The sequence below is a fragment of the Oryzias melastigma genome, linkage group LG13 (genome assembly GCF_002922805.2).
Source record: "Oryzias melastigma strain HK-1 linkage group LG13, ASM292280v2, whole genome shotgun sequence".
NCBI classification, from domain to species: domain Eukaryota; kingdom Metazoa; phylum Chordata; class Actinopteri; order Beloniformes; family Adrianichthyidae; genus Oryzias; species Oryzias melastigma.
Genome location: NC_050524.1, coordinates 19,494,342 through 19,519,694, shown reverse-complemented (window position 1 = coordinate 19,519,694; position 25,353 = coordinate 19,494,342). Strand labels below are relative to the sequence as shown.

At 43.7% G+C, this 25,353-nt stretch overlaps 1 protein-coding gene across 3 annotated transcripts in view; it reads right to left on the bottom strand.

The window, feature by feature from the left end:
* Positions 1 to 25,347, bottom strand: part of numbl (NUMB like endocytic adaptor protein) — a 44,066-nt gene extending 18,719 nt beyond the window's left edge. Inside the window, exon 1 of one of the 3 annotated variants that reach the window (XM_024277384.1) lies at positions 25,064 to 25,347. Coding sequence is in view for 1 of the 3 variants with exons in the window: in XM_024277383.2 (XP_024133151.1) it covers positions 7,713 to 7,744 (32 nt within the window). In the remaining 2 variants the exon portion in view is untranslated. Of the gene's footprint in view, positions 1 to 7,712; positions 8,073 to 12,089; positions 12,208 to 25,063 lie in introns of those variants that run through there. The other 2 variants (XM_024277385.1, XM_024277383.2) reach the window with 2 other exon arrangements.
* Positions 25,348 to 25,353: the final 6 nt, after the last annotated feature.

The window sequence follows — 25,353 nt, the reverse complement described above, 5'->3', positions numbered from 1 at the left end:
TGCATCCGAAACACACCGGGTGGTGCTGTTTACTCCTTCTGTTACCAAAATGCAAATGTGTGTGTTTATGGACAATTTAAGACAAGTCCAAAAATCTGCTTGAGCTCTCTTTTTAGGTTTCTTTGATGCTTTGACACATGTTTCATATTGTTCAAGTGTTTTACACACTTCTGCTTACAAACTGTTTTCTAATTCTTTGCCTGTTCCCTTCAGGGGTTCTCATAGCAGAAAATCTCCTTCCCACCTTCATTTCCTCCATCACTACATCCATGTACCTCCTCTTTGGTCTTCTTCCAGACCTCTCTCTTTGATGAGGGTTTGGCTATAATCCTTGTTTTTTTTTCCATCTGGTCTCCTGAAGACACAGGAGATCCACATTTCTTCTGTCCATCATGGTCACCAATTCTAGTAGTCCTGTTAAATTTCCGACATTTAAAGTTCTACTTTTCCCTGTGGAAGAACATGCCTTCTTTGTCTCCTTCTTTCACCAACAGTCATCCAGTTTCCACGATGAAGGTCGGACACACTGATGATGGTTGTTGTTTATCTGGGCCAAAAACCGATCTGGGATGAAAGTTCTGTTCTTGAGTCACATGTCTGATCTGGCTTTTAGGTGTGATTCCCTTTCTGACTTTACTATTTGCATTTACCCAAAACTGGAATCTAATGTTGGTTCTAATGCTTTTGGATTTCTGTCCCAAAGCATTGGGATGAGAACACAAAACCATTGGACTCTGGTCACAATGCTTTTGTGTTCTGGTCCTAAAGCATTGGGACCAGAACACAAAAGCATCAGATTAGGCCTCAGTGCTCTTGTGATAGAATTAAAATTTAAATTGTCGCTTAATTCATATGCGGCTGTGGGGCAGTGGTAGACTTCTGATTGGACGATTGCAGGTTTGATTCCCGCCTTGCCCGTCCATGTGTTGAAGTGTCCTTGGGAAAGGAACTGAACTCCACTTTGCCTCTGGTGGAATGTTGGTGCCAGTGTTCGGCACCAGAGCCGCCGTCAGTGTGTGAACTTGCCTGAATGGGACTGTGACTGTAAAGCACTTTGAAACTTCAAGGAAGGTTGAAAACCGCTATACGAGTATTCACAAGTTACTATAGCTTTATGTCAAATTCCTGAGTAGTAATCATTTGGGACAACCAATAACTAAACCCCTATCAAATACTATCAAGTACATCATCAAAGACACAACACTCAATCCTGACTTCCATCCCTTCGTTAATCCTTTAATTGGTTTCATGTCACAAAGCCAAGGAATATTAAAACACAAAGGAATAAAGAGGCTGACACTCACATGTATACATTACCTCATACAGTATGTACAGTACCAGTGAGATGGACTACACCAACCCGACAACATTTCGACCGACAGAGTAAATGTTGTTTAAAGTATGTGTACAAACAGACACACAAAATGACTGACCCACTTTATCCGCCCTGCGGACTTTAGCTGACATAATGTGACCTACATAAGGACGCTGCCGCAGTCTTCCAAACTTGTCTTTCTTCTTGGCTCTGAAACACACACAGTGACAGTGGGTTTGTATGTGTGTGTGCATGTGTGTGATTAGAAAATAAAAGCGTGCAACACAGCACACTTCTGTTCAAACTGAACACTGACCCAGAACAGGATGGCCTGATTCACTGCAGTGGTGTATGAGGCTGCGTAGAGGTGTGTATGAATGAATGTGAACACAACTGATGGATAAGACGATGCCAAACGGCTAAAGATGATTCCTAATGACACGTTTAAAATACCTTAGACATGAGTACAGAAACATGACATCACACAAGAAATAGAGAAGCTATATTGTGGACTTAGTCTGCTTTTTATGAGCCCATATGACACATTAATTGCCCAAGCTACACCAGCAAGTTTAAGGAAGGACAGAAGGATTAAAACTGTACAGCAGGTGGACAAAGACTAGATGTTTGCTGTCTGAATTCAGTTCCTCTGTCTGAACATCAGATTGTCTCTAGTCTTCACCCATCAAAGCATCATACTGCCATCTTTAAATGGCTTTCCTTTGCTTAAAACGTAAAGACAGAGCATGCAAACTCAATCAGCGACACACACATCTGTATCAGTTCTTACGGTCTTGGGTTACTGCTGTCAGACGTTTTTGCTTTTCTTCTTTTTAGATCCTGTACCCTTGTCACTATCACCATTTAGTCTTCTAAAAAGTCCATCTGTGCTAAAATCTTATTTTGAAAGGAGATATTATGCTGTTTCCATGGTGATTATGAATCTGGAAACCTCCACATTTATCAGAGATCGTCACAGTTTGATTCTTGGACTTCTGCTGTACATCTCCCTTCGGGTTAGATCATCCACACTAACAACATTTCACATCACAGTTATGCAGATGACACTTAGTTTTATGTCGCTCAAACATCCAACTACCAGACTCCTTCTTGCATTTGCTTAGAGCAACTTAACTCCTGAATTTATTCTAACAGTCTTCAATTCAATAATGAGGGACACATCATTATTGGGAACCGGTCAGAGGGCCGTTTGGTAGCAGGCCACAGACAGGGAAAAAATGCTAATCAGGGGTCCCCAACCCTTGGGATGCGGACTGGACTGGTACCCTAGGTCCGAACGCTTGTCCTCCTAGCCCGGTACCGGTTCCGCGTCTGGCACTCCATCCTGATGGTTGGGGCCTGTAATTTGATGGGAGCAGCCAGCATGTCAAAGAACGACAAGTTGGGGACACCAAAAACGTCAAAAAGTGACAGAGGGGAGCCCGAACCATATGTCCATAAATGACGAGTTGCAAGTGAGAATGTGTAGGACCCATGGATGATCGAGAGTTAGAGACCCCTTAGATCATGGACTGGAGGCTAAACACGGATTTCATTTGTGTCAGTCATCTGATAGAACCTCATGTCCAATCCAATGAACTTTTAATCCTGAAATAGCTGGAAAATGTCTCGTTAGCAAATGTGGTCGCGTGGGGGGAATCCACATACTTGTCAATATAAGACAGAGAACAAGTTGGGCTCACTAGTTTTCTTTCTTCTAGTGTTTCGTCACATTTGTGGTCGGTGTTGAATTCCCTTAAACAAGCAGCTGCTGTAACTTCATGGTCTGCCCAGATGGTTTGGTTCACTTCAAACCATTTTCAACATTCCCGTCCATCTGAACGGACTCCCCTGGACTATCCCGGTGTGAAACACCCTGTTGTTGAGACGTGTACAGTGTGTGGGGCCCTGAATGAGGCAAAGTGCAAACGTGTGGGGGTAACAGTTGGATTCAGACGTTGGTGTTGGTGAAAGTTATGTTTCTGCTGCACAACTGAAAGATGGCAGCGCTGACCCGTGTGTGTATTTTTGCAAGGGTTTGATAACATACACCAGTTAGACACACAAACCTGACCTCTCTACAAACCCAGCCCACCAACACAGTCTTTCAGGACTATTAGAGATGAAGGTCCAGATATGATTCTGGTCAGTTCTTGCATGACAGAGAATGACAAAAACTACAGGTCAGTGGTCATCTCATGTGACCGTATGTCCCATGGCGACTCGTGCAGAGGGAGGCTTCATGGCAGGTCAGAGTAAAGGGGGAATGAAAGGAAGAAGACAAGCTGTCATGGTGACGGTGATCTCATGAACACAGGAAGGGGTGACTCATCCTTCTCATCCTGGATTAGCTCTGACATTTTCACTTTAGAAAACCTGCCTGCAGTAAACAGCTCACACTGGCTCACTGGGTCATCCTGATAAAGTCAAACCTGAGCAGACAGATAGCCGTGCTTTGGGGAGGGGCTAGAAAAGCAGGATATGATGTAAACTGTACTCTATATTTATCAAACAACATTCTTATGACTAGTCAAATGAACCTTTGTCCTTCCAGTTTAAACAAAAGTGAAAGTAAATATTCCAACCGGAATTGAACAGAATTACAGTAAAAATATTGTAGAACCATCTGGTCCAACTGTTCCTGGCTTTCACATGCTGGTCATTATGTTTTTTTACAATTTAGTTTGACTCATCACCAAACTTAAACTTTCTCCACTCTACAACAAAAGCATATTTAATATGAAAATGAAGTGTCTGTAGTGGGCTTCCTGTCAACTCACCGCCACTTCCTGTTCTCTGATTCTTATCTGCATTTAAACACACTGGTTTTTTATATGCAGCTCACTTTCACATCACACTTTTCAAAGTAAATGTTGATCAGGAGCAGAAAGGGTTGAAGGAAGTGAGACAGGACCTATTCCTAATCATTTCTACTGTGACTTTTAATAGGGTTTAACCTTACATTACGACACATCTGATGATTATGTCTTCAACTCCAGAAAACATACAGCTCGGCAGTTATAGTCTTATCACCACGCTGTGGCCCCGCCCTCTTTATGTTTTCCTGTTTAACGTGCCCCTCAGTGAGCATAAAAGTTCCTCATCCATGAACTGAAGCCTGTTGATCTGAACTTATGTGAGATACTGAGCAGGTTTTGAAGCACAAAATAGAAGAACAGAATAATCGCTAGATCCCTTGTTACTACTCGAACAGGTACCTCCAGATCTCCTCCCCATGTGGACACCCTGAAAACACACACCTCGGAGGCACATTCTGGTTTGACACGGGCCATAAAAGGAGGATGTGTGTTTGCACAGGGGGCTAATCTAAACATGGTTCAGCCAGGCGTGAAGTGGAGCAGTCCAGTCGATATGGTCCAGCATTCAAACTGCAGGCTCCAACTTTGTGTTTCCGCCCAATACTGTCAACCAGCGGCCAGCTGGAACACGTGACGGTCCGGTACGAAGCCAAAGACTGAAACCTGTTTTCATTTTCAGGGTTAGAGATGAAGCTCTTAGGTCAAGGCAGGAGGCACTTTCCCAGCACGAGGAAATGTTTCACTTCAAAAACGGTCATTCAGTGCATCCAGCAGTGCACTGAAATGTTCTTGTTTCTGGAGAACTCCACCCTAAAGTTTTGTTTCTTGCTTCTTTGTCCGAGCACAAGGCCAAGTGAGCCTACGTGACTTGGCCGGCTTCGTTTGCAAATGTTCTGAGAGGAAATTCATATTTCAAACACAAATAAAGCGATTTCACCCTGACTTATTTTATTTCACAAGCTCCCTCTAACTCTTTGAAACTCCTTAAGATTTCACTTTCAAGACCTCCAACGTGACAGTTTTGTCATTTTTCAGATTTTCCTCATTTCCGTCGTCATCTTGGCCTCAGTCTTCCTCCACCCTTGAGCATTGTTCTCTTTATCTTTCACACATGAGAGCTGGCCTCCTCCGTTATCTAATCAAAGGAACAGAGAGAAAATGAGTCGGAAAAAGAGAGGAAGTGCTGAAAGCAGCAGGGAATGTTAGCCAAGCTGCCCCTCCCATTCAGCTCACCAAAGCTTGAAAGTTCAGTCAACACGCTGTGGAGGAGACACTATGTTTTAGAGCAAATGTTTATCTTAGAAGGTGCAACATATAAAAAAAATATTTGAGTGAGTTCACTGCAAAGGATCAGGAGTATCACTGAAGAAACTAAAGTGTGTGTTTGAATAAAAGCAGCTCTCAGAGGGACGCTTATGTTCTGTCCTGCAGATACAGGTGATGCTAGAGAAGACGGCTCAATGACTTCCTCAAGCCTTTACCAGAAATAACACAAATCATTAGATCTGCAAGGACAGGAAGACCCAGAATCAGTCGAATTATGAATTTAATCTTTGAGTTTGACCTTCATAAATATCAGAATAGGGCTGCCATGATTGGTCGATTAGTCCCGACAATAAAGAATATTAAAATAGTCTACGACTAATTTAATAGTCGATAAGCTGTTCTTTTTATCTCAAAACTAAGGAGCACGCTTTCTAATGCCACATCTGCCATTGTCTTTGACACTAATGCAGAGTAGTACTAATCCGAGAAGTAGTGAAGTCACAGGAAGTTATAGGAAGACTCGGGTACCATAACGGAGCTTGAAAGTGGGAAACATAAACAAAAAAAGACAAAAGTGTCTAATGCAATATCTGCAAGGCAGAACTTGTGTTCTATTGCAGCACTTTGGCAAGGTACTTGAAGAGGAAGCACGTTGTGACTGAGTATGATAACACGGAAGATGGATCGTCGCCTAGGTAAACTAAGCTAACATTAGCACAAACTAAGAGCAAACTTATTAGCTTTATGTTTTCTGTGCATCCCGGCAACGCCTACCCCATCGGAGCAAAATTTCTCTGCTGAAGGGAACATCTGCTCTCAAAAGATATCAAGTCTGCAAGACATGTAGAAATGCTAACTTTCCTGGCTACAAGCAAGAGCATCGAACAGTTTGGAATTATAAAGTCTGAGTGTAGTGAAGTTGAATACAGTTGTTAAGCGCTCAGCATCACAAAATGCACTTTTGTTGCATTTGAGTCAGTGAGACAAAAACTTGATCTTTAGTGAAAATTAGTTATTTTGTTTCAGATGCCGACCTCATTTGATTTAAGTCTTGTTTTAATGCCAGCAACAAATGAAGGAAAAAGGTTGCATGAATTATTGAAGGTTTAAGAAACTATCGTCCTAATTCTCCTTATTTTTTGTTAGCATATAGCTTAAACTTTAAATTTAAAGCTAATGATGGTTAAGATGTGTGTTTTACATCTAGTCGACTAATCGAAAAAAATTATAATTTGTGATTAGTCAACTATTACAGTAATCCTTTATCAGAAACAACACAAAGAGCTTCACTCTGATGCAAGTTGCACACAAGACAGTCAAGCAGAGAACATCTCCAGCATTACTAACCCAAACTTCAGCCACTCCTAACACAATAATTTACTTTGCCATGTTCCTTCAAATAAGCTTTATTGACAGCTATACCTAATCTGGACAATGGATACCTTCTCCTCACCTGGTCCCAGAAAGAGGGAGGGGAAAAAGGAACTTCCATTAAACTGAAGCAGACATATTCCAATAAACAGATCACTAAAGTAAAATATAATCCTGAGCAGAGATTAGTACTGACTGTGGATTACTTCATGAAGATAAAAAAACATTTCTGGCATCACACCAAAGACACACAACTTGACTGAATCTTTCCAGAGAGAACTCTTCATGTTTCACGAATCATTTCACTCCATGGAGAACGACTAAATGGAGCATCCAAAAAGGGACACTGCTGAGCCTTTAGCATGGAGCGGCTGTCTAAACTTCTGCTGCTTCTTCTCCTCTCTGCCTTACTGAAAATACAGTATCTCTGCTCAGATAAAAAAATGGTTTTGCTGGAAATCATACCGTTGGATATTCAGAGACAAACACAGTCAGTTAGAGGAGCACAAACTTTTGGATTCCTGTTATAGTGTGAGTTTCTGCACCCACATGAACACACACACATGTGCAGCCATCAGGGAAAAAACAAGGTTGGGCGTTAGTTTCAATTTAGCAGGTTTAATCTGCTCCATATGGGCATGGGGGTCTGATGCACCAGCTAAGGCTATTAACTGCTATGAGCCCCGCCGATGAAGGCTGGACTCATCATCAGTTTGGCAGCGACCGTGGCCGACAGCTCAACCACAACTGCAGCAAAGTCGCATGCTTTTTTTTTTGCAAAGCAGCAGGTCTTTTGTTTTTTTTTTCCCCAGCAGACACGCGCTGAGGTGAAGTTAGGAGAAAGGTGCTGATCTCCATGGCAACAACAGACACAGAAATACATCCCAGAGCTCAATGACACGCCACCTTCAGGGAGCACAAACACCGCTCAGCTGACTCACCTCAACTCCATGGCTTCCCCCATCTCGCTCATCAAACCCAGAGCAGCGGCAGATGCGACTGCAGCGACAGGACGCCCTCACAAAGCAATAGCAGCACGGGGGGAGGGAGGAGGAGGCGGCAGAGAAACCACACCTCCTCTGAAAGGGATTAACGTGGAAATGGAGCCGTGACAAACTGCAAACACACACGGAGAAGCTCCCAAATGCAGCCCACAGACACGCATTCTTGCAGCGGCGCTAAAAATAAAGAGAAATGGACGTTTGCTGTTCCACATGCTGGGAGCCAGGAAAGAAAGGGGTGGAGGACAGAGAGAGGAAAGGGGAGGGCTGACTGAGAGGGTGGTGGCGGGTGGTGACACAGTTCTCTTTGCGCTCCATCTGTGATGGGCACGCTGGTCAAGAGTGCACTGGAGGAGAGGGCAGGAAGTGGGCTGGGGGGGCTGGTGCTGGTGAAAGTGGGGAATGGGGCCATGAATGGAGCCTGGTTTCACCAGGAGAACTGGGGCCATGAATCTGGTGCCATGTTTGCACATGCTCAGACACCACAGTTAGAGGCTTCAGCCTCAAGAGCATGTCACATTGGAGTGAGGCTCCCATTCCTGACTGACTCAGTGGGAAAAGCTGGAAAAATGCCAAAACTTTTAGAGAGATGTTGAGAAATCAGATTATAGGGAAATGTAGTTTCAGAAAGTGTTCAACAAGTCAGAAGGAATCTACCTGGGAATGCACTGATGGTAAATAGCATTTATTAGAGGTGATTTGAGGAAAATATTCAACTTTAAAGGCTGCACAGGTCAGGCACGTCCATGAAACTTAAGTCCATCCTCATATTTAAAATTTACAAAATTCTGAAAAAAGAAGAACCCTCTTTTCTATTAAAGTGTGTTCTTCAAGAAGTTGGCTCAGGGTCCCACAGAGTATTCTGGATCTCCGCTATGCAAAGACAAAACCCTGTAAAATGGACTTCACAAATATACTCTTGGAGTCATTTGTGGCTTTAGGACAATGTTTTTGAGGACAGGAGAAACCCCCCAATGGGCTTTAATACCTTAAATGGTCGTCTTCACCAAACCTACAACTTTAGTGATCAGTGTCCATGTTCCTACTCCTGCCAGCAAGATCATTTACAGCTTTGTTTTTCAGATGAAAGGTACTGATTAGGTTGTGGAAGCTATCCCTGTCTGGTTTCAACTAGTGTGAGTTAATGTAACAATGGATTAGTTAATTTGTTAATAACAAGGTATAAAGGTGTAACATGAGTATTAAAAAAAACTTCATGTAACATAGTATAAAAGTATAAAAAGCCTTAATTTAGGAAAAAAAAAATCAGACGATTGGATGGATGGATGGATGGATGGATGGATGGATGGATGGATGGATGGATGGATGGATGGATGGATGGATGGCCCTGAAACACATAAAGAAAACGTCCAGACAGAGCAGAAGATCCAAGAGGTTCCTTTAAGGACTGTGACACCGTAATCTGTCTGAGATGAAATTCAGGTAAAGTAGGAATGATAACAGAGCCTCAATAGAGAATTATGATATGTGAAGGACTCGAATGAGGACTTGAAAGGGATGACCTTAGGACTGGGAGATGTTTCAACATGAAGCTGAAAAAAACCTGCATTAGACTAGAAATGGTTGTAAAGAAGGAATACTTTGTCCTGATGGAGGCGAGTTCAACATTTACATCTGTCTGATAATGGATCAACAAAATGTAAATTAACAACAAACTGTTACTTGAATAAAATCTGCCAATGTGCCTTCAATTTGACTTAGATTAGACAAATCTAATGTAAAATAGACATTAGGAGAGTGATAATGTTGGTAAAAGTAACTGAGGTTGGCGCTACCAGGAAATAGGCCTAGAGAGAAAGACCAAAGGAGAAGGTAATGGATGTAGAGAAGGAGGATATGAAGGGGTTATTGTGAGTGAAGAGGGCACAGAGGAGAGGGTTAGATGGAGGTGGATGTGGCGCCCCCTAAAGGCAGAACCAAAAAGGCAAAAAAGAAGCATAGAATTAAGACATACTGGGTTCTGCCTGCTACTTGTTGGAAATGGCCTAAGATGTTAGGATGTAGGTAACGTGTGACTTGCAGCTGAGTCTGGATTTTCTTTTAGCACTTCTTTCAAACTACAAGCAATTAGGCATTAGATGAAAATGTTGGAGATATAACACCTCAGCTCAGAGTCTCTTTTTCTCCCACATTCCAAGAATTCCATCATTTTTTTAATCCTCTGTTTTTGGTACAACATTCGGAGCCAGGGATCAAGAACAAAGGAGACTTTAGGGATTGAAAATCTCCTATTTTATGGTGTTAAAATCATATCCAACATCCATCTCTAAATGAGGTGAGCCCATACAGCACTTTCATTTATCTGCTATATCATCTTGTGTTTCTAATAAGAGTTATTTCACTTCATAGAGGTCCAGAACAAAGTCCTTCTTCAGCAAAGTCCAAAAAAATGAAGCCGAAGTCTTAGTTACATGTACCCGTTTGGGGGTGAACCATAGACTGTAAATAAAATGTATATACAGTCTATGGGGTGAATCCATCAGTGTCCTGCTGGTTTTTGGGTTGTCCAGGCCTGTGGAGGGTCGTAGAGAGGAGATCTTAACAGGTGTGTCTTGCAGTTTCCTTGAGGCTCGTTGAAAATGGAACGTATCCTGGTTGTGGTAAACACTTCAGGGAATATTTGTAAGGCAAGTTACACAAACTTTTGACGTGCTGTTGTTTGGTGCCTTTACTTAAAAACCTGAAAGGGAATCTTTTGACTGTAAAATAGCGACCCTACTTTATAGACAATCTGAGATTATACGTGGAAAATCAGATTACAGGTGATTCAAACCAGGATTAGCATTAAGACAAATCAGTAGTGTCTTCAACTTGAGCTCATTCTTCTTTTCCATAGAGCAAATGTCTTTCTTTTAATTGTCCTCCTCTGCAGTATTTCTGTACTGAGATGTTCAGAGAGTGACTTAAAAGACAAAAGGATCTAAAAATATAAAAGTAAAGACAAAAAAAAAAGTTTAACCATCAGAGGGAAACAAGGAAGCATGAAGAGTTTTGTTCAGCTTTTATAATCTTGCGTATCCTTGTGTTTATCTGTGTGTGGAGGCATCTTTTGTGTATTTGTTTCCGCAGTTGTGTTTTTCTGTCTGTGTGTACAAGTATATGTGTGTGTGGGCAATTGGGTTTTTAGCAGGGGCGCAAAGCAGGGGTGTTTGTGTGTGAGTCCAGGTATGTTTGTGTATGTGCAGGTGTCTGTCTGTGTGTGCCTATGAGTCCAGGTGTTGTTGTGTGTGTGCAGGTATGTGTCTGTGAGTGCAGAAACACACCTGTGAGTGAACACAATGTTTTTATGTGTGTGTGCATGCAGGTGTGTCAAAACAGCGACATTTGTGTTCAAACTGTTGAAAATAATTGTTTTTGGAGTCATTAAGATAAAAAACACACAATGTCAGAATGATTAGGTGATTAAACGAATTTTACACTCAAGCACGCGTGAGGTCAGTTGTGTTCCTGCTGGCATTGGTGCAGCGTCTCACCTCAACCTACTTCATACCTGCACAGCAGCTCTAATTGGCTTAAACTGAAGTGTGTCCTGTTGACAGATTAATATACAGAGGGCAGTTTAGACATGCACTCACACACACCTAGACACAGACCCTAACACAGACAATAAAGTATGAGACTACATTTAATAAAATTAGTCTTCACTGTTTCTATTCAGGAACTGTCAGTGACTTTGCTTTTCATGATCTCTAAGAAGATTCCAGCATCTTCACCTGAACATGATCCTGAGTCTCCAACTGCTTCTTACACTGTTTTCCCAACATTCTATATGACACAACACTTATAGTCATCACTTCCTCAGTAACCACCTTGCAGTATTCCTCCCCTGTACCAAAGCAGCAGTAGAAAGTGTTGTACCTGACGATACAGACGTTCAAAATTGGTCAGCGAAATATAAAGTTTGAATATCTGAACTTTACCAACAAGAATTACAAAGCATAGGACTTCCGTTATTCTCTCTATTGTTGCTTTGCCCCGCCTTTATAATTCCTGGCCAATGAATGTAGATATCTTCAGTCACATGCTTTTGTTGAAACAGAAATGTCTGGTTGACGTCAGTCTGAATATAAACCAAACGCAAAGTTCAGGTCTCGATCTGGACCAAATTAAGCCGACTTGGACCGAACCAATTGAGTTTTCCAGTCTGAATACACCCTAACAGACCCACGAATAGCCTCATTCTAATAGACCAACAGTCAAACTCCAGATGACCAATGAACAATCCTATTCTAACAAGTTGCAAAATCTATCCCTAATCCTCCTGTAACTTCTTCCACCATCAACACATGTACTCGCCTGGGTTCAGTGTTTCAGCGGTTTTCCATATTCTTTCAGGGATTCATACTGTAAAATTCCCCAAACTACGTCCAACCCCAACTCTGTCACACTACAGTAGACACATAGAACTGAAATCGTGCTGCTGCATGGCAACAAGATCCCATAGCAACCATCGTCAGGCGTTTTTCCCTGCTTCTTGAAAAGGAACAGAAAGAGGATGTGGGGAAGCAGCAAGAACACCCATTTCTCTGCTCAGATCAGATGAGGCTGAGAGGAGACACACAGATTGCATTGTGGGGAAGGAGCCCCCCCACCCCCAACTCCTCCACCCCTGCTTACCACAAGGTCAAGCAAGTGGAGGAACTGTGATGGGGAGGCTGAAGACAGAACGGTCATTCTGCTGATCCTTAGCTCTGCTGTTACACAGAGAATCAGCATACTTACCCAGGAAACAATCTATTTCCTGGGACGGGGGGGGCAGGTTCAAGGATTTACTTTGTTACGAAAGAACAAGGAAGGAAACACATGGAGGCAATTTCACAGCCCACTGCCCCATTCAGACGCTAGGATGGAACTATGGTGGAGCCAAGAACACTAAAGAACCATCAGAGAATCCCAGCCCCCCCCCCCCCGGCTATGACCTTCCTACTAAAGGTTCATGACAAGACTGCGGACAACAACGCACATCCAGACATTTCCACAAAAGTGGGGCCTCTTCTGTGTGCTCGAGTAAAACATTGAACTTAAGCCCTAACATTAAGTATATAAAGAGTTCCAAGACTAAAACGTTTTGAATTCAGTTGAGTTTCTTCATAAAACTCGATGGTTCTGACTGGTTCTGGTCCAACTTAGTCTAGAATATTCCAGTGGAGTCATACAAACCAGAATAATTCATCTACAAATGTTTATTTTTTTATTTTTTGAATAAACCTAATTAAAGAAAAAAGGTTTTCAGCCTCTGGTTTGAAAGATTTTTAAAACAAAGGTTAAGAGCTAAAAAGTATTTTTGTATTTGTGTTCTGTTTTTAAATTACAATAAGTAAAACTACAAAGTTTGATGTATAATAATGAATTATGAGGACTTCAGCTGGAAATATTGCTTCCTGTTGGTAAAGTATGCAGCAGAGAAGAGAGTGAAGGTGGCATAACGGCGCCCCTGCTGGACAAAAGAAGTACTGCTGTCATGGTAACAGGCCAAATGCATGTGTGTTATGATCCAGGTGATTTCACTAACATATCCGGTCTGCTCCACTTTGCTCTTTAAACACAGAGCTGCCTTCACGTGCACGACGTGATCAGTCAGTCTTCACGTGCACAGCGTGTGCTGCTGCTATTAAGTGCACAGTTGGTTCAGTCAGCCTTCACGTGCACGTCCTGTTCAATCAGGTTGAATGTGCTGACTGTCAGAATAATGCACTCTGCAATAATGGATGTTTGTCTGTGAGGATAAAAGTGAGAGCCTAAATGCTTATTTAGAGACTTCGTCATCTTCCTCCAACTAGCACTATAAAACATTTAATTTTTGTAGTCTCGAAAATGAAAAAGTAACCTAGACCTGCACTAAATATTTTAGAAACCAGGCTTTTTAAGCTGTCAGATCTGTTCAAAATACCTTTAAAATGCCTTCTACCTTTAGAAGTCCATCAAACAGAAGTTGAAACTCTGTGTGTGTATAAATAAATTTGGCGTCATGATTCATTTTCTGGACCATCATTTCCTGTTCTCCTCAATGACACCCCAGAAGTCCTGGGGAGGAACTGAAGGAAGAGTCCCTTCACAATGGAGAGCTGAAGCAGAGTGACCTTCACAGAGCGGCAAGCTCTTATTGACCGCCACTAAAAGCCCCGGCTGGGCGTGCAGAAGACCGTCAGAGGAAATGGGTTTAAAAGCACAAATGCATGGCGCCAGCACTGCAGCACAACTTCTCAGGAAGAACCTTTTCCATGTAGGGAGGGAGAGGGGGGCTGGTTCAAGTGATGAAGTGAGAAGAACTAGTCAGGTGAGAGTGGTCCAAACTAAGCAGAAATGTGAGGAGAAGAATTTGGGTTTTTCAGTTTGAACCAGGAAAAAAGGGGTAAAGGAGACGGGGGTGGGGGCTCCTCCGGCGTGGAGCAGAGGCGAAGCGGAGGACAAAGACAAGAGGACGAGTGTTTGAGTCCACTGCTGGAAAACAGACACTTCACAATGGTCACTTTGACACAGAGATGAGTAGCAGGAACAAGACGGACAACCTCCCCCCTTCATCTCTCTCCAGACCTGAAAGGAGCCCCGCTTCAGAAGTACCAGGAAGCCCCCGCCAACAACAGCAACAAGCTCCTGGTGAAGCGTGGCTCCACTAAAGCCAGGAATTCTTCCAGAGGCAGAAGTGCCCCCACCCTGCTCCACTCCCTGCAGATTACAGACACCCACCACAGATGGTCAGCGCGTCTTTTCACTGCCGCCGCTGTAGACAATGACGGCCCCTCCCCCGACCGGGCTCTTTCTCTTTTGTCAGCACGTGTGTCCGTCAAATGGAAGCGTGTGTCTGGGACAATGGCAGCCAGACAAAAGGCCCGCCTACCCCCCGCCAGGATGCTGAATGGAGGGGCACGTGGGGCTTGTCATCGAGTGAACAATGGTGCCTGGACGGGGGGGTGGGCGGTACCCCAGCAGCAGCACCGCCTGGGTGGCCCTGAGGTCAGATCTGAACTTGAAGGAAGTATCATCTGAGAGCAGCAGCTTCAGTCCAGCCGGCCGCTGGTTAGAGCGCCCCCGCTGGTGTGAAAGGTAATACAGGAAGTGTCAGGTTTCCACTCATTACCTGTGCATTGTGTTTGTTACACGAGCCGTCCTGTGGGCCGGGATGGAGCGAGAGGGGAGTCACAGTATGGGGGCACTACCTCGCATGCCCCCCGCTATGACACCACACTTGTGCATTAAAGAGCTGGGTACTATACTGCAACCCCACTGCGTTTGCCTCTGCGCAGCCGTCATGAACCTTCCGCTGGTCTTCATCTGCAGACCCTGATGATGCTCTGAGGAACCTCAAAGAGTGACAGCAAGGTTGGTGAACAGAAGGATTCAGGCTTAAGGACTGACCTGCTATCCTGGAGGTCTGTACTGGTCTTAGATTTTAACCAGGATCTGGTCCAGACTCTGTGTGTATTCTTAATGACAAAGTATGTTGGTGTGAACCAACTCCGCTTATTTTAGTCTACATTGAGTCCTGAACCTTACGTTTGGTCTGTATTCAGACTGTCATTAAACAGACTTTCTTGTTTCAAACCAAAACTTGTAAACAAAACCATGTGACTAAAGATCTCTTCAGACATTGGCCAGAAATTATGAGGTCAGAGCAAAGCAATGAGAGAAAGTCCTGCACTCTAGAATCCTTGTCGGGATAGTCCACTTAAGCCTCGTTCCCGTCAGGTATTTTGGGCATTTCCATTGTTAAATGGACCAATTAAACAGAACCAAACCTCTTGAGGGCCCCTATCTGTAGGTTCATAGAAAACTGGATCATTGGGGCGGAGCTGCTGTAGCCACCTGCTGGTTGACACAAAGTGATGACATTAGAAAGCGCAGACAAAGCGCTCATTTAAGCTAACGTTGTCAATGTTTGTAAGTATTAGCCCCCGCAATCTTCTTTCAAACAACATTAAATTCCTGTTATATACGATGAACAAAAAGTAAATCAAGAAAAAGATAAGCTGCTGGATGAACTCCGTTGTTGTTGCTTTTCTAGTTGTCACACTACAATGACGAAATGACATGGAAACGAGGCTTTATTCAAACTTTATATTTCATTGACCAATGGTGAACGTCTGAGGTACAACAATTTATACTGCCTCTTTGTGATTTTGGAGGCATGCTGCAAGACAATTACTGAGGATGCTACGGCTACAAGGTACGCTGATAAGTGTTTGTGACATCTAGATGTCTGGAAAACAGCATGAGAAGCAATGTGTATTATGTTAAAAGTTGTTTTAATGAGCCTGAATTCATCCGACCACATTTCAACCAGTTGCTGGGTCTCATCTTTGTTCCCCAACTCCGTTTCCATCACATGATGACCAGCTACGGTGGTTCAGTTGTTCCACTCCGAGCACGAAGCTAATTCAGACCAAGGAAACTCAAAGTGAACCAGAGTTCAGTCCGATTGGAAACAAACTGAGACCACCTCAAAAGATGGGTCCAAGAGTAGTTCCTGGTCCCGGACCAGGGTCCACTTGGGTGCATTCAAACGGAAAATTTGTTCTGGATTATTTAAGGTAAACGAACTCTGGTTCACTTTAAGCGAACCACATGTACCCAGTCTGAATACACCCTCAGATTGGTAGAAACAGACCCCCCCCCCCTTAGATGAATCCTTGGGCAGGGCGGGACATACATGTTTGTTTTTTGGGGGGTCAGTAGGGAGGGTCCATCTGCAGATAGATGGAGAGGAGTTTGAATGAGACAGGATGCTGAGGTCTTTAAAGCAGCAGCTGGTTAGGGTGAGGGTCTCACCAGCTGTGCCTTCCTGACCTCCTGAGTTCTCCAGCACCTCCTCATGAAGCCCCGCCTCCCCTCCCCCAACAAAATGGATCCATACCAACTGCAAGAACACAAACCGCACACGACCATCTGTCAGTGGGAGGAGGACCGTCCTGGAGAACAAAAGCACCGAAGATTTACAACCACACGGGCCGAAGCGAGCCAAAGAGTGCAACCCCCCCATACACACATATACACAAAAACACAGACATAGATTCTGTCACATTCTCTTCATTTGGTGTGAAACTGGTTTTGTTGTCATTCATATTCTTGCACCAAAAACCGTTGGATGTGGATCAGATTCACAGAGGAATTCATCTTAATGATCTTCCAGAAGTTAGGTTCTAATTCTTCTTCAGTGACCCAGAATGAAGCATTTGATTCATCTCAGCACCTCCCCGTCTGCCGTCTCCTCCCCGTGATCTCCATGGAGTCCAACAGCACATCAAAGCAGCATCCCTGCTGAAGTTCAAGCTTCACCATCTATGGAAGATCTGAACCTGCTGCACCTCCAGAGAACGAGGAGTAAGACAGGAGGTGACTCCATGGAGAACTAGATCATAAAACACAGGCTCCTCCTCCTCCTCTGGGGCAGGAGGAGTCCTGCTTGAGATGCAGCACATCTCCCAGGAATTGTGTTGTTGCATTTCCACTCGAGCCTTAAATATCACACACTAATTGGTGTTTTTCAAATCCGGATTTGTGTATTTACATCCTCACAGCACACGATTCCAATGAAACATAAAGACGCACGCTGCAGGGGGCGGAGCTTCCCTGTGGAGAAAGCAGAAGATCTGAGCCTACTTTTACCTGTAGGCTGTTTTTATCATCTTCATGAATAACATTTAAGATCAGTGTATTCATTTTGAAAAACTGTTCATCCAGAAATTCCTAAATAGACTGATGGTGATGAGAGTGACCCCTGCATGTCCGCGTTCATCAGAGATGATGATGTTCAAGATTTTATCGACTGCTTTTGTTTTTGAACCCAATGATGGAAGGTTTCATGTTCTTTCTAAACACAGTTTCTACACACGTAGTCACGGGGCCCCAGTTAAGCAGAAATGACTGTAATATAAGGTTATGGTTAAAGGCTGAAGTATCTGTCCAAGTTTTACTTTTGTCACTTCTCTTTCAATCCATAAAAAAATCCAGATCCATAATAATCCTCACGTGAGATGAGAACACATTAAATAAATCTCCAAAGTTTACTTTCATGTTTCTGCAGAGTCGTGGACAGACCTCCTTCCGTGTTGGGATGGCTCTGAAAGGAAACAGAGATGTGGGGTTCTGCTGAGTGACCTGGTGCATCATGGGAAAGTAAAGGAGCATACATAACGCATTCAGAGGATGAGTCTGTGTGAGCTTCAACATCCTCACTCACATCATCATCACCAGCTCAGCGGCCTTGTGGTAGAGTGTCCGCCCTGAGACTGGAAGGTTTTGAGTTAAAAATGTGGTCGATTCATACCAGAACCTCTAAAAATGGGACCCGGTGCCTCCCGGCTTGACACTCAGTGGTCCGTGGCAGACATAAAATCCTGTCCACCTTGATCATGAGAGGAGTCACACATAAATATAAGGGTGGGGTCATCTGGACCCCATAAGAGAGCACAAGGGTTAACAGCTGAGTAAAAGGAGGGGGTTCTCCAGAGCGAGGTGCAAAAGCAGAAGAACGTTCCTGAGGGAGCAGCATGAACTTCAGAGGCAGGAGATGAAGAAACACAGGAAGTCCAGACTAATCAGGTGAACACCCCCCATGCCCCACCCTCAACTAATCCTAGTTATTTCCAGTCACTCGTGTGCCCGCCCCCCAAACAATTCAACCTGGCCACTTTTGAAAAGACAGAAGATTATGATAATGGTGGAATATTCAAAGAGCAGACAAAAGGAGGTGGCTCCTTTCATACCTCCATTAAGTTTCCACTCCATCAAATCATTTTCCAGGTGGCTGTCAGCCTTGCACCTCCCAAAGACTCCTCCGGGATCCAGGTGGGGGCGACGGTTGGGAGTGTCCACACGCCTCCTATTGATCTCCTCTTCAGGGCTTGTCGAGGCCTGAGAGGCTCAAAACGCCCTCCTCCCACCCAACAAAGAGATGAAGACGGGTTTCTTCATGCTGATGGAGGAGGAAGCTGTGAGGGTGGATCTGAACGGGATTTTCAGCTGTTTCAGATCAGTGAGGGATTGTGGGTAAAATCAGGCATGTTGGAAAGCCACCACAGGAACTGTCTTTGAATGGGAACTTTACTGGGGGAAAGTCAGCAGACAAAGAGAATTTTCTATGTCTGAAACCTCTGTAGCTCCTTATGGAAAATACACTTCATGACTTTATAAGAACCATTTTTAATTATGAGCTTTTGAGAGCCTGAAAATGTTACCAAGTGCAGACAGGATTCTTTCTGGGCTCTATTGAAAAGCCTGTTTTAGTTCCTGTTAAAGAGTTCCTTTTTTTAAACACCAACAGGATTCTTTTATTCCAAAGATTAAAAAAGTCTGCAGACTGATTCACATTTGTCTTTGGTTTTATGTCAGATGTTCTTCCTGACACAACCTTGTGTTATAACCAACACTTGGACACACAGAGGCACAGGATTGTGCCCCCTTGTGGTCCTGCAGAGGTCCACTAAGAACTTATTGGAGAGAGCACAGAAGTACAAAAAATACCTGCTTTTCTAAAAGAAAGTTTTAAACATCTTAAACTTAAGAGGAACAGGAAAAAACTTTAGAGAAGGGCACACAACAGAGGGATAGTGGGTGGGGGGTTACAGCTGTGGGAGTCAGATGCTCCTCATCAGCTGTGTTCCTGTCAGGCCCTTTCACCATAGCAACCACAAATCATAGCCCCATAAACAGAGAGGATGGTTACATCCTCACCAACTCACTTGTGGAAAGAATCACCGCAGACTTTAGGTCATGTCTAAAAATGAACAACTGAACAAAAATAAACTTGTTTTTTTCCCAAACCATGACAATTTCACAGGTGACCGAGACTCAAACAGCTTATGTAATGGCAGGCTTTTCAGTGCAATGATCCCAGCAGATAACAAGTCCAAGACCATCTGGACTCACTGAAGAACTCTTTATAGATTACAAGAAGAACCCTAATTATTCAACCATAATTTGATTTTTCTAGTGCTACAAAGCTAAAAATATGAATGTTGGACTGTCAGCGGCTTCACTCGCCACAGGTTTACAAAATACATGTGGCACAGAGCAGCTGCAGTCAGAGAGCAGACGCAGTCAGCAGAATAGCTGCAGCAAGGAGAGCAGTTGCAGTCAGTTACATAGCTGTAGTCAGGGAGCAGCCGCAGACAGAGAGCAGACATACTCAACAGAGCAGCCGCAGTCAGCACAGCAGATGCAGTCAAAAAAAAGCAGCCGCAGTCAGAGACTAAGAATAAGACAGTCCCTTAAAGTCAGCTTCTGGACCAGAAGAGAGTGATTGGCCCTCTTTGGATGGATGGAGAGGACCTGATATAATAGGAAAAGTTTTTGTCTGCAAGAGTCTTGTTCTGAAGTGAAGAAGAAATGAGAACCAGAAAAGAACAGATACAGCAGCTGCATCGATCTGAAGATGTAGCAGAGCTGAAAGGTAAAGGAAAAGATCACCGATACAACCAGGTGAAAGAGTTTGCTGCTCAGAGTGACTGAGTGCTGCTATATGGAGAAAGGAGCAGGAGCGCTGTCAGCAGGAAGAAGCTTAGAATTTACAGAAATTTACTTTTATTATTGCAGCTGACAGTCATTTACCATTTTTAAGGTCACACATGACACACAACAAACAAATAAAAAAGCAAACAAGAAGCTTGTGTCTCTGCATTAAGAGTAAGCCAGTCAGGTTTGCAGCAGTGCAACTAGCTGAGAGGCAGGAGGGGTCTGTCTGACCCGCCTGCAGAAATCAGATAACTGCACTCAGCATCTGCTGAAGGCACTCAGAAGCTCGATGAGTCTGCAACTGAAGAAGATGAATGTCAGACGGCTTCAGGCCAGAAGTTCTCTGCAGACGGACACAAACCCTCTGCTCACTCCATCACTTTCTCCTCTCCTTCAATCAAACCAATCCTTCTTTATCTCCGTCTTCTTGACGGTTCTCCTCCCCTGAATAAGAGCAGCTTTAGTTCCTCCAGCAGATTCATTCAGAAGATTTTTGCAACTGTGCTGCTCTGGGGGAGAAAATAAACTCTAGAGTCACTGACACTTCATTTTATGAAGTAAAAACCAAGAATACAGAAAAGAGGAAGAGCTTCTTCTCAGAAGATGAGGCTTGAGAGCCCCAGCAGCAGCTGCAGGACCGGCTGCGAGCAGAGCTGCTGGTTTAGCAGACCCACCCTCATCAGCACAAAGGGGGCGACGCCCTCTTCCTGCATTAGCAGGCCAGACTGAGCCCTGATTGGCCAGTCAGATGACCTTTGATCCCCACTGTTCTCAGCAGGGCAGCCCGCCCCCTTTTGTGCCTCTGTGTGTGTGTGGTAATGGTGTGTGAGTTGTGTTTAGATCCTTCAGAGATGATTTATGTCCAACAGAGGATACATCTCAGTGATTGTGGGCCGTGGAACACAGACGTCTAACGGTCCTCAAGTTCCAGATCCGAAGATGTTGTAGTCACATCTTTGAAATGATCCCAGACTTACACAAACTCCGCCTTCCAACCTACAATAAGATGACTGTCCAGAAGTAAACATGGCCATCTGTTTTCAGCGTTCATCAGAGTGGAGCAATATTCCTGCTTCTAAGAGAGCATGTTAATAAATGATTTGTGAATGTGTGACTATGATAAAGAACATTTCAAAACACTGAGATTAGATCTTGACGTGAACATCCAGGCTGCAGAGCTGCACCGGTTCGTCGGTTATTCCCATCCACCACACTCGCTGTGAGTAACATATAGTGACCGGGTCAGTATTGTTACAACAATACATTTACAAACACATTTTTTTTCATTTATCCTCAACATCTTTAAGGTCAGACAAGGCTGAACTTAGAGCCCGCTTTAGAGCTTTGAGGAAAAAGAATGAGAATATCTGTTCATCACAAAAACACGGTCCTACAAATACATTTGTCTTATAGCAGTGGTGACAAACTCAATCGCACAAGAGGCCAAAATCAAAAACACACCTTAGGTCGCGGGCCGAACAACATATATATTTATTGAACACACTAAAACGATATATTTAAAACTTTAAAACAATAACTTTTAAAAAATAATTAGGAACTGATAAATAGTGTGAATGCTGTAAGCTGAATTTGGCCGCTGAAGATAATAGTGCTGATAGCTGAAGATGCTGAAATTGATAGCTATAAACACTGAAGCTGAGAGCAAAAGAGGCTGAAATTTGATAGCAGAAAACGCTGATAACCACCTAAAATAATAGCTAAATGCCAAATTAGTCTAAAAAACTACAAAAAAAGAAAGAAAAAAAACTACGTTAGCCAAAACAGCTAGCATGTAGCTGAAAAAAATGGCTAAACTTCAGAATAGCCTAAAAAGCTGAAAAAAGCCTAAATTAGCTTAAATAGCTAGCGTGTAAATATTAGCCTAACTCAAAAACAGCCTTAAATAAACAAAAAAAAGCAAAAATTAGCCAAAACATTTAGTATGTAGGTGACATATTAGCTAAACTCCAGAACAGCCAAAAACATTTTAAAAAAGCCCAAATTAGCCAAAACAGCTAGCATAATCTTAATTTTTAAAACTTTAAAAACATAACTTAACATAAATATGAATAAAACAGGCAGGAATATTATTCTAGAATAAATCAACTTAAACCTTAAATGACTTTCAATAATTTACTCTCCATAAAATATATTTTGTCACAATTATACATGTTAGAAATAAGCGCAAGATAACATCGGGTCGGTAATAACCATAAAATAAAATGATCTGGAGGGCCTGAAAAATTACCCGACGTGCCAGATCCGGCCCCCGGGCCTTGACTTTGACACACATGTCTTATACGCTACAAAGATCCAATAAAACAAAGGTATTGATTTATGCAAATTCATCACAGTTAAAATTACCGATTAAACTACAGTTTCTGAGACAATCCTAATCAGCCTCAGATTATCCAGCAGAACAATGATGTAAATAAAAGAACAGTTTCTGGTATATTTAGATCTGTGGAAGTGACATCTAAGAGTTTCCTTAAAGCAAAGCTAAATTCAGCTTCTGTCTGTCAAAAATTGTCAGCATTCAAAACACCAAGTTAAAGATAAATACATAGATAAAGATTAAATAAAAACAATAATGATCAATAGAAATAATAATTGTTATTGTGCTATTATTTCAACATGGACAATTTTAGTTTATTTACAAAGAGTTTATGTCTAAATATTGTAGTGAATAAAAGGTTTTCAGGCATCAGAAACTTTGTTCTACTGCATTGTCACTCTTTGTAAAAGATCTAAAGTTTAATTTTGTGACCATTTTAATGTGATGAAGATTCTCCCTCAACGTATTCCTCAACTTAAAACATAGCTGATAATATAAATAAGATGCAAAATCCCGTCTGTAAATGTTCGTCTGTGAGTAAACAAACTGATCTGTGGTGCTAAAATAACTTGGGGTTCACTAAGATAGATGTCAGGAGTGAATGAGTGAAACGTTCTATCAAAATCAAAGTGAAGAACACCAACTGAAGGAAACACAGGAACTTTAGTGATAAAGTTGTGAGAATCAGAACTTCTTCCATGAAGCTCAGTGGTTCCATCTTTTACCTGGATGGGTTCTTCTTGAGTCGGAACCAGACCAGCCCCCCCCCAGCAGAATGTGACTGTTCTCTACCCTCTCATATAACAGCACCAGGCTGTCTGAGGAAAGCCCCCCGTCACAGAGCAGATGGACACCCCCACACAAAAGGGCCACACGCTTCACTTAAGGCTCCATACAAAGGCATGTGCCAATTGTTTGTGTACATGTGTGCGCGCTCATGTGCACGTGTGGGCAGGTCTGCTGTCATGCTAAGAGAGGAAAGGTCTCGTGAACTGTTCTCCCCCCCGAGAGAGAGAGAAAGGAAATCTGATTAAAGTTGGTAGAAGGAGGTGAACCGGGAGGGCAGTGATACAGCTCTCCTGCAGGAGCAGAGCTCCAAAAATCCAAGAGGAGGAGCACAGCTCCCAGAAGGAGTAGCCTAACACTAGAACTCAGGAGTAGAGCACAGACAACCAAGGGGAAGCAAGCTCCACCAACCAGGAGGAGGGAAAACTCCAAAAACTAGAAGGAGCACGGAGGAGCACAGCCCTAAAGACCAGAAGGAGGAGGTGAACGCCAGAAATCAGAAGGAGGAGCAGAACTCCAAAAATCAGAAGGAGGAGCAAAGTACCAAAAACTAAAAAGAGTAGCAGACCTCCAAAAATCAGAGGAAGGTTCAGAGCACCAGAAACCAGAAGGAGGAGCAGAACTCTAACCAGAAGGAGGAGCCGAACTCCAGAAAACTGAAGGAGGAGCCGAACTCCAGAAAACAGAATGAGGAGCAGAACTCCAGAAAACCAGAAGGAGTAGAACACCAGAAATCAGAAGGAGGAGCAGAACACTAGAAAACTGAAGGAGGAGCCGAACTCCAGAAAACTGAAGGAGGAGCTGAACTCCAGAAAACAGAATGAGGAGCAGAACTCCAGAAATCAGAAGGGGGAGCAGAACTCCAGAAAATCAGGAGGAGAACTCCAGAAACCAGGAGGAGAAGCAAAGCACCAAAAATTAAAAGGAGTAGCAGACCTCCAAAAATCAGAGGAAGGTTCAGAGCACCAGAAACCAGAAGTATAGGAGCAGAAAACCAGCAGGAGGAGCAGAACTCCAGAAACCAGGAGGAGGGGCAGAATTCAAGAAACCTGGAGGAGCAGAAACCCAGAAGGAGGAGCACAGCTCTAAAAAGGAGGAGCAGAACTCCAGAAAACCAGACGGAGTAGCAGATATCCAAAAATCAGATGGAGGTGCAACGCCAAAAAACAGAAGTAGCAAAACTCCAGAAAGCAGGAGGAGCAGAACTCCAGAAACCTTTGAGGAAGAGCACAGCTCCAGAAACCAGGAGGAGCAGAGCGCAAAAACTACGACCAGAAACCTAGAAGGAGGAGCAGAGCTCCTGGAAGCAGGAGGAGGAGCAGAACTCTAGAAACCAAGGAGGAGCACAGCTCCAGAAAGAAGGAAGAGTAGAGTACCAGAAACCAGGAGGAGCAGAACTCCAAAAACCCAGCAGGAGGAGCAGAGCTTCAGAAAGAGCTCCTTCATCTGCACCTTCGACATGACATCATTCCATCTCCGGTCGTGACGCGCGGACGCAGCAGCTGAAGTTTCTCATCCATCCCATCATTAGAGGACGCGCGGCGTTCACGGTTATGGCTGGAACCACATTTCATTCATTTCACACATCAAAGCGCCCCCACCTCCCCAGAACCTCAACTCCCACCCGGGAAGAGCCCACCCAGAGCCGGTTCTGTCCCGCTGATCGGGGTTACTGTCGGTCCGGGATCCAGAAACTCACCAACAGACGGTCGGATGATCGGCTCCCCGCTCCGGCTCGGCGTAAATCCGGGACCCCCCTCCCGCACGAGTGGATTAAACGGAGGAGGAATCCGCCGCAAAAAAAAAAGAAAAGAAAAAAATCACCAGATCTTCATCCGCGCTGTCAAAGCGTCGTAAGGAGGCGGCGTGGGGCGGAGACACACGGTCACAGCTCTCGAGAGCGCACGCGTCCACGCGCCGAACCCCCGGACATCAGAGCGGTATTGTTCGGGAGAGGCGGCCCGGGTTTCCGTCCGCGCTTCGCCGGAG